Genomic DNA, 9,746 nt, shown 5'->3' on the forward strand with positions numbered 1-9,746 from the left:
TGTGTGTGTGTGTGTGTGTGTGTGTGTGTGTATGTGTGTGTGCATGCATGCAATGCCGCAGTGATTGACACAGCAGCAAACAGACAACAACTCCAGTTACGGCTCCCAACTGTTCCTGAAAATGAGTCGGTTAAACACAGTAAACAACCACGAATCCTGGCCAACAGAATCAAACGCCTCGACGCTGCGAGATGTTTAAGTGTTCATCTGCGTCACACTACACTTTGAGAATGTGACATTTCTACGAATGGACACGGCGACGGTCATGATATGATGTCACACTCTGTGGCACCTTTTCTAAAACCACAGTGCAACGTATAATCTAAGATGCAAAAATATGCAATCTACTGCACTTTGCGTTCTTTTAATTCAGACACGAGATCACAACCGTGACCTAGCAATGTTCTGGTCACGTGACTTCATGTGATGCGACACAAGCAAAGTTTCGCATGTTATGTGATCACATGATCTGCAGAAACACAAGCAGCAGCACAGGCTGATTCAGTGTCAGTGTGAGCGGGGTGAGTCTCTTACCAGATACGCTGGCGAGGCGATAAACGCGCCCAGAGCTCCTGCCGCAGCTCCTGAGATCAGACTCCCTCCCGGCGCGTCCGTGAGTCCCGTGGCCTCCGTGTAGGAGTAGAACCCGAGCCGCACCCCGTTCATCAGGCCCTGGTACAGCAGCGCCGCCGTCAGCCCCTTCTGCAGGCCGCGGAGGCCGTCTGTGCTGCCCACCACCCACAGCGCCTGCAGCACGCCGCGGTAGTGCCGCTGATAGGAGCCGCGGGCCTGGAGCTCACCCTGCAGCTGCAGTCGGGTCTTCACCACCTCCAGCGGGTTGGTGAACACACATGCGCCGCAGCACGCCAGCGCGCCCAGCGTGAAGTCCAGCGGGGGCCACAGGCCCCGAGGGCCGACGGGCGTGATGGGGGCCTGCGGGGCGAACGGAGAGTTTATGAGCCGCATGACGGGCATGTCTGGGTGTAGGAAGCACACGTCATCCACCACCGATCCTGCAGGAGCGTGTGCGCGCTGTCGTGTGTGTGTGTGTGTGTGTTATCTCACAGTATTCATGTATGTAATCATGCAGTTGGTGTTTCGCTCAGTCTGAATATGTGGACAAAACTGGAAGCGCTTGTGACGTCCAGGATTCAAATCTGAAACAGGCCAGAAGTTACAGTCATCACAATGATTAATGAACAAGCCTTGCTCAATCAAACACTACTGAACAAGCTGACTACACAGAATGCTATGCAACCCTTCCAGAAATCAACCTACTACAACTACATATAAAGCCACGGTAACCATGGATTTACTACAGCAACCATAGTTTAACCATGACATTTCTAGCAAAACACTGGTAATACAAATGGTAATCAATCAAGCAAAAAAACAAGGTTACTACAATAGTTATTTTTCGTAAAGAATATATCATATCTGTGTAAGTTTATGACACTTCATTTGCATATTCATGAAATCATCGTAGCATTTATTTTAATCCTCTGTGTTATGCATTACATACGCTAAATACAAACCCCGTTTAACTTATAAACTGTACTCTACACAATTATTGGCTCAGTTTGAGCGCGTCTTACCGAGTCTGATCGCGAGCTGCTCGTGACTCACACGCTGCTAAACACCAAGCGCTGGAGTGAACGCCCCGCCCACATCTGCTCCCTGACCAATCACCGCGCGGCTGCTTCTCCACCTCTCTGCCTCCCCAGCGTTCAGCCAATCAGCTGGGAGCTCCGCAGACTCAATTCATATGGGTTAAAGGTGAATTACGCACGTTCACATTCTTGAGTCGAATCCAGAACAAACAGCGTGAGTGAACTACACTAACACTGCCCCATCACAAACTCCAGCTGTTAAAAATGTAAAAAATAAATTATATTAAATATATGATGATGAATAAACTGACTAAACATATGAATTAATATTCAATTATTTACACTGAAATGTTAAAATACAAACATTAAATAAAATTATATATGTATTTACTTATATTTACATACTTTATTTTACAAATTAATTTTAAATATTGAAAATACAAAAACAGTTAAGATTATAATAGCCCGGACTGCCTCAAATAAACATAACTGAAATAAAAGCTATAAAATGTATAATTCTAAAATAAAGTAATAATGACATTAAAATGTATCATGTGTGAATTGAGACAGTGTTTGAAGAGCAGCTTTATTCTGTTATAGTAAAGATCGTAGAAACACACGCAACATTATACCAGAGAACTAAGACATGGAGAACTTTATTTCTGTTTACAATCCACAGCCTCATTCCCTCAACAGCACCATCACACTCTCTCTCTCTCTCTCACACACACACACACACTCTCTCTCCTCACACTCTCTCACACTCTCACTCACACTCACTCGCTCTCATGCGCTCGCTCTCGCACTCGCTCTCACTCTCACACTCTCTCGCACTCGCTCTCGCTCTCACACTCTCTCTCACTCTCGCACTCGCTCTCTCTCACTCTCACACTCTCTCTCACTCTCACACTCTCACTCGCTCTCACTCTCACTCACACTCTCACTCTCTCACACTCTCTCACACTCTCACTCACTCTCTCACACTCTCACTCACACTCACTCTCACTCTCTCACTCACTCTCTCGCTCACTCTCACTCTCTCACACGCTCTCACTCTCTCGCTCTCACTCTCACTCACACTCTCACTCTCTCACAAAGTATAGGCCACGCTCGTTTTTGTGACACTCTTAATGCATTTTATTTATTTTCTTTATGTCTTTTCATCATCTGTTTGATTATGTCTTTAATTGATTTTTTCCGTACATTTCTGCCATATGTAGGCAACATTAACTGACAGTCACCACTGATAAGCTACTAAATATTGTAGAAACGTAATTTTCTGTAAAGTTGCTTTTTTGGGGTAATATTTCACGTTCTGCTTTTTGTCCATCAAACCGCCAAAGATGATGAGCTCGCCACGGCCCTGAACCACCGTGTGCAGGCTGGTCTCGGGCGGCCCGGTGATGGCGCTGGGCGCTCCGCCGCTCCCGTACGCCCGCCACGACACCACGCCGCCCGATTTGGCACGAGAAATGTCCAGCACGTACATCTGCATGGGCTTGCAGTTGAGTGACTGGTAGAGCGGCTTGCCCACGTTCAGGCTCTGCGGCGGGTGGTGGGTGAGGCGGCGGGCGATGGGCGGGATGGAGTGTGCGTCGGCGGCCTGCGGAGGGCTGGAGGAGGCGGGAGGCGTGCCGGTGGATGCGCCCGGCTGGGACAGCGAGGAAGAGGATGGCAGTGACGAAGAGGCTTTGACGGCCTCCAGACTGCGGCGCAGAGCGGCGGGAGAAACGGCGCCCGGAGGGGTGTGCGGCGAGCCAGCCTGTGGAGGCGTGTGCAGCCCGTTGGAAGCGGGCGGTTCGGCGGCGGGCGACTCATCCCAGCTGTACTCCGCGAGCGGGCGAGTGGGCGGAGACGCCGTCTGGACTGGGCTGGTGCGTGGGGAGGGTGACGAGCCGTTGAGCAGCGGCGGGCTGTCGGGGCCTCGCGAGGGTGACGGGCTGCCGTCTCGTGCTCGGGCCGATGCTCTCGGACGCAGGGTCCCCCAGCGGCCGTTCACACAGGGCGCCTCCTCGACCGCGCCCAGCACTACGCCTGCCGCGCCGCCGCGCACTGGAGACTGCGAGCGCAGAGAGGGCGGGTCTGGCCCCAGAGGGGCGGGCGTTGAGCTGATGGGGGAGGGGCGAGAGTTTAGACTCGGGCTGAGAGGAGCTCGCCCCGACGGTGCCTGAGAGAAAACCACCACACACTGACCCACCTGAGAGAGAGAGAGAGAGAGAGAGAGAGAGAGAGAGAGTGGTCAACATACTGCGGCTCCTTTTCAGCTAAATTGAAGGAAAATCGTGATGTAACCAATGTAGCGACAAATCTCTGAGTTTACATCTCACAAGTCTAACTTTTTCATAATTCTGACTTTACAAATTGCAATTATGACCTTTTTGTAATTCTGACTTTACATCTCATAATTATGACTTTTTTGTAATTATAATTTCACATCTTGCAAATATGACGCCTTTCAAATCCAGACTGTGAATCTAAATTGTGACATACATCTGAGTGAAACAGATTACCAAAATAAATAAAATAAATAAATTGGGGACTGATTTCTGTTCATCTGTTTTTTTTGCAGTTTTTTCTTTGAATTCTGAGTTTCTCACACACCTGTTTTTTGTTTTTGTCATGGAATAAAAAAAAAAAGGTCATAACTATTATCTGTTATCGTAACTATTAATTATCTCACAATTCAGACAATTTTTCTCGCAAGTTTAGTCAGAATTACGAGATCTAAATTCAGAATTCTGACTTTAATCACAACTATAAAAAGTAAATATGTTTTTATCTCAGCTCTCTAACTCAGGAAGTGAACGTTTGAAGGCTCACCTTGCAGGCCGGATGGCACCAGAGCTCCGGCGCGCCGTGATCCTCGTTCTCCACACGCAGCTGCTGCCACGTCCAGGGGGAGGCGCTCATGTGCAGCAGCCACGCATCCTTCAGCAGCTGCACACACAGACGGTCACTGCAGCGCATCTCCACACACACACTCACACGCACACACACACACACACTCTCTCACGCACACTCACACGCACGCAGACTCACACTCTCTCTCACACACACGCGCACACACCCTCTCTCACACACACACACACACACACACACACACACACAAACACACAAACAAAAAAACTTTACATTCCTACATTCCTGTCTGGATATGAGCTTGTGTTGAATGTGGCAGTCGGGATGATTAATGCTCACAGGTTGCGTCCTATTAGCATGAAAAGAGTGAGCGAGCAGAAATGGAGGTAATCCTTATGATTATGAAAAGCTTGTGTGTTTGTGTGTAGTGTAGACCATAGTCCCATTCAGTTATGATGCTGTATACACTCACAGAACAGCCTCGAAAAGGAAATCGAAATGAGAACGCCAAAAGGCAAACAGCTTAGCATCTATACACACAATCACAATGGCACACGCACACTCTCACACGCACACACTCTCTCACACACACACTCTCTCACACACACACTCTCTCACACACACACTCTCTCACACACACACACTCTCTCTCTCACACACGCACGCACGCACGCAAGCACGCACGAACGCACGCATTCACACAGACACTCACACACACACACACACACACACACACGCTCTCTCACTCACACACACACACACACACTCACACACACACACAGACAGACACACTCACACGCTCACTCACTCACTCTCTCACACACGCTCAGCAGATACTCACAGCGTTCGGTCCGCCGCAGCCGCCCAGAATCAGCAGCGTCTCACTGTCGATCACGATCTGAGAAACACGAGGCGACACAGTGAGCGGCTCAGACTCAGAGCATCATTGGAGTCAGTGAGAGACTGAGGAGGCAGTGTTACCTGAGACTGTCCCCCGCGAGGGTGAGGACACGGGCCGCTGACGGCCGGTTTGGACCAGGACCACTGTTCCAGATCCAGAACCCAGACCTCGTTACTCCTGCGACACAAACACACACAGGATAAACACGCCACTCGATCGCTCGCGGCCGACTCTCTCGCCTCATACGTACATCTGCCGCGCGCCCAGAGAGCCTCCGAACACCACCATACCGCTGCCCATCACAGAGGACGAGTGTCCTGCCATCGGCGGCGGCCCCTGAGTCGTCACGATGCAGTTCCACCTGCGGGCGAGAGAGGGGCGGAGTGAGAAATCCAGAAACATAAAACATTTCATAGAGCCTTATTATTGTTCAAATTTTGAAATTGTTAATGTTTTATGTGTTCATTTGATTACTATATTTTAATGCTAAATTTGTATTCAATAATAAAACAAAGAATGCAGAAAAATAATTTCATAATTAAATAAAATTTCTCAGGCCTCTATTATTGTTAAAAAAATGTAATAAATTACTAAATAATTACATTTTTATTACTTCAATTGATTAGATAGGTTTTTGATGATTCGAATTTACTTAAAGTATTAAAACTGAATAACTACTATAAAAAAATTACTTTTTACTATAAATTACGGTTGCAAGGAGGTGGAAAATTTCCAGTAAATTTCAGAAACGTTCCAGAAATTTGGGAAAATTTCCAGGATTTTTTTTTTAATATTCCAGGGATTTTTGGAAAGTTTCTAGAAATGTACCGGAAATTTTTCACCCCATTGCAACCCTACTATAAATTATTAAATTGTTAAAGTTTTAATTAATTTGATTACTACATTGCTTACACTAAATTTATTAAATCATAAAACAGATTACATTAAAATAAAGCACATTTCATATGGCCATATTATTGCTAAAATTGTAATTATTTAATTGTTACAATCTTATAAATTCAATTGATTAGACAAACTTTTTGATGATCAAAATTTTGCATTAAAACAAAATCCCAAAGAATTCAAATGAGAGAAACAGAATTTCGAGGTGAAAGTCTACTGTAATTTGGGGAAAAATCAAACGTAATTAGTGAAACAAATGAAAGGTGATTTGTGACTAAACAATGTTTATTCTGGTGAAGCTGTGAGCGCCTCTCACCAGTTCTTGGAGGGCGAGTAGGTGTGTATCTCGTCGAAGAAGCGCTCGGGCTGGTGGAGCGGGTACGGACTGGGCCGAGTCCAGCCGCCGAACAGCACCAGCAGATCCCTGTACATCACCAGCGTGGCTCCCGCTTTAGGAGACGGATACGAGCCTGAACACAACACAACAGGAGAGGAGAGCTGACGCCACGCCACACTCACACACACACACACACACTCACTCTCACACACCACTGAGTCTGACCTGACGCCAGCGGCCGGATCCACTCCTTACTGTTGAGATCCAGACGCCACAGATCGTTAAACGCTGCGTTACAGCTGCTCTGAGTGCAGCCGCCGAACACGTACATCGACTGGTTCGAGTCGTAGTAACACGCACCTGCGACACACACCACACACTAATATAAACCAAACTCACGATGCTACACATCGTCAAGAATTATCATTTAATACAACTAGATTATGAACATCTCATCAGTGAGTGATTCAGACGCTCTGACTGAGTCAATGAGTCATTGATTCAAACTAATCACTTGTGATTCATCAAAAGAACTGGTTCAAAAGAGTCATTTCAAAAGAATCTAATGTGATCTAATTCAGTAGATTCGTGCAGCACTGCTACTAAACATCAGGAAACTGTTGTGTGTGTGTGTGTGTGTGTGTGTGTGTGTGTGTGAAATCAGGAGGTGTGAATACGAGGTTCCTTCACACTATATTGTGCGATCAGCACATCTGAACTGCTTGAAACTGACTGAAGTGCATCAACACGAACAAATGTGTGTGTGTGTGAGAGTGTGTGTATGTGAGTGAGTGTGTGATCTGTTGACTAACTGTGTGAGAAGCGTTGTGTTATCGGTGTTCCAGGATATGGATATGTGCGACTCTCCCACTGGATGTTTCCCTCCTGAACGGCCCTCAGGAAACCATGATAACACTGATGCGCCACACCTGAGAGAGAGAGAGAGAGAGAGAGAGACGGCTGTTAAAGGGTCGTTCACACAGCTGTGGTGATTCACATTCTCAGCTGTTGTGTCTTGACTGACCGTTAAACTCGTCTCACATCCCAGTGTCACATGACACAATCACAGTGCTACAGCACTGCATCACCGCACAGGTCACTATAACGGTAACTATAACAATAACTATCAATATTAACTACAGCGCAAACTACAACAGTAACTATAATATTAACTATAACGTTAACTATAATCACTATAATACTGGGGTGCCTCAGGGCTCAGTTCTTGGACCACTTCTCTTCTCTGTCTACATGGCATCACTAGGTTCTGTCATTCAGAAACATGGCTTTTCATATCACTGCTATGCTGATGACACTCAGCTCTACCTCTCATTCCATCCTGATGATAGCTGCTCGCATCTCAGCTTGTCTAACAGACATTTCTTGCTGGATGACGGACCATCACCTTCAACTCAACCTTGCCAAGACAGAACTGCTTGTGGTTTCAACAAACCCATCATTTCATCAATTCATCCAATTTCACCGTCCAGTTATAGGCTCATCAACCATAACTCCTTTCAAAAACATCCAGAAACCTTGGAGTTGTGATTGATGATCAGCTGACTTTCTCGGACCACATTGCTAAAGCTGTCTGGTCCTGCAGATTTGCTTTATACAACATTAGGAAGATCAGGCACTTTCTTTCAGAACATACAACACAACTCCTTGTTCAAGCTCGTATTCTGTCCAGGCTGGACTATTGTCTCATTGTTACACAGTGCACAGTCATTGTAGGTACGACGGCTAATCAAAATGGTACTTACTTGCGCTTATCCAGATTGTTCAAACCGACTTAAAACTAAAAGATGACGTTCTCTCGCGGGAACTCATTCAGGAGTGGTGACTTTCCACGTATTCCCAGCTTCTGAGCCTGCTCGCCTGAAGTTATGCTTGATTGCTCTTCGGCTGGATATCAACACAGCCGTTAACATAAACTACGGCATAGCCGCGTACACACCTCACGCACCGGACGCCTGCCCGCGCACAAAGCAGTTGGACATAGTGCTGTATTAGAGGTAAATATGATATAAATACTGTTGGGTTTCGTGTGTTAGGACATCAATGTGTCGTCTCGAGCCGCAGGGTTTAATTTGGATTTGTCTGTGCATATTTCTTTTACACTCATAGACTTTGTTACCATTGCCATGCATTATACGACTGACAGACTGCAACGGCTGGAGTTAAAAATCATAATTAATTAATAATTAATCTAGCAGATACTTTTATCCGAAATTATTTACATTGTGTTGGCAAGTGACAGTATTTCGTAAAATGATCTGGTTATTTTGTCAATGAGCTGCAAATCATAACTGGTTCCATTCAAACTCAAAAAAGACATCATAAGAAACGAAAATTGCTTTACTGTCAGACATAAAAACAGTTTCCATTGATTTCATGTGGACTTGTTTCCAGTTTCTCAGTGATTATTAACAGAATTAAAGTTACAGACTTGTGATCAGTAAACAGCAGCACAAACACACAACAGACAGACACTTCTGCAGCTCTAATCGTTACTCCAAACGAGCGTTAAACTGGAGTCCCGTCGCGTTTGCTCCGGTCTGATGGCACTTCCTGTAGAGGGCGGAGCACTTCCTGTGCCTTGAGCGGCGGCGCGGAGCCTTTGGTGGGCGTCGGCCGGCCCTCGTTATCCAGAACCCCTTCTCCATGAAGCCAGTCCATCTTCTGCCGGTGCTGTCTCACGGCGTCATCCACCCGCGCGTCGATCATGGCCTCGGTCAGTACACCATCCTCGGAGGAGTACGCCGCCGCCTGACACACACACATTACCCATGAGCCTCTGCGGCACACGCTTCATCACACAAACATTTAAACACGGATTCTATTTCTGTTGTTGAGTGACGATTTCAATCATTTTGATTTAGAAGTTTGAGTGTATTTGTCACGTCGTTCACGGATGAACAAACCTGCCAGGCGACTGCGAGTTTGGAGATTTCTCGTCCGGACATTCCCTCCACACGCTTCGCGATCTCCGAACACTTCAGCCCGTAATCGAACTGAGCTAGCTTCAGCCTCCTGCACACACACACGCACACGCACACACACACACACACACACACACACACACACACACACACACACACACACACACACACACACACACACACGCACACACGCA

General features: G+C 46.6%; 3 protein-coding genes across 3 annotated transcripts in view; all 3 read right to left on the reverse strand.

The window, feature by feature from the left end:
* The window catches only part of slc25a34 (solute carrier family 25 member 34), a 10,347-nt gene extending 8,654 nt beyond the window's left edge, over positions 1 to 1,693 (reverse strand). The window contains exons 1-2 of the mRNA XM_016257907.1: positions 1,596 to 1,693; positions 535 to 1,157 (exon numbers count right to left, since the gene is read on the reverse strand). Of these exons, the coding sequence (XP_016113393.1) occupies positions 535 to 975 (441 nt within the window). The 5' untranslated portion in view covers positions 976 to 1,157; positions 1,596 to 1,693. The remainder of the gene's footprint in view (positions 1 to 534; positions 1,158 to 1,595) is intronic.
* A 145-nt stretch (positions 1,694 to 1,838) lies between these two features.
* On the reverse strand, positions 1,839 to 8,189 carry fbxo42 (F-box protein 42). Its single transcript, XM_016257892.1, has 10 exons — positions 8,175 to 8,189; positions 7,423 to 7,570; positions 6,836 to 6,970; positions 6,590 to 6,743; positions 5,621 to 5,731; positions 5,451 to 5,547; positions 5,311 to 5,367; positions 4,431 to 4,547; positions 2,902 to 3,807; positions 1,839 to 1,865 (listed from the first exon to the last, which is right to left on the reverse strand). The coding sequence occupies exons 1-10, from the start codon at positions 8,187 to 8,189 to the stop codon at positions 1,839 to 1,841; spliced, it is 1,767 nt and encodes a 588-aa protein (XP_016113378.1).
* Positions 8,190 to 8,952: 763 nt separating this feature from the next.
* Positions 8,953 to 9,746, reverse strand: part of atad3 (ATPase family AAA domain containing 3) — a 23,850-nt gene continuing 23,056 nt past the window's right edge. The window contains exons 15-16 of the mRNA XM_016257893.1: positions 9,535 to 9,643; positions 8,953 to 9,379 (exon numbers count right to left, since the gene is read on the reverse strand). Coding sequence (XP_016113379.1) covers positions 9,137 to 9,379; positions 9,535 to 9,643 — 352 coding nt within the window. The 3' untranslated portion in view covers positions 8,953 to 9,136. The remainder of the gene's footprint in view (positions 9,380 to 9,534; positions 9,644 to 9,746) is intronic.

The sequence above is a fragment of the Sinocyclocheilus grahami genome, unplaced genomic scaffold, assembly GCF_001515645.1.
Source record: "Sinocyclocheilus grahami isolate Dianchi unplaced genomic scaffold, SAMN03320097.WGS_v1.1 scaffold1614.1, whole genome shotgun sequence".
NCBI classification, from domain to species: domain Eukaryota; kingdom Metazoa; phylum Chordata; class Actinopteri; order Cypriniformes; family Cyprinidae; genus Sinocyclocheilus; species Sinocyclocheilus grahami.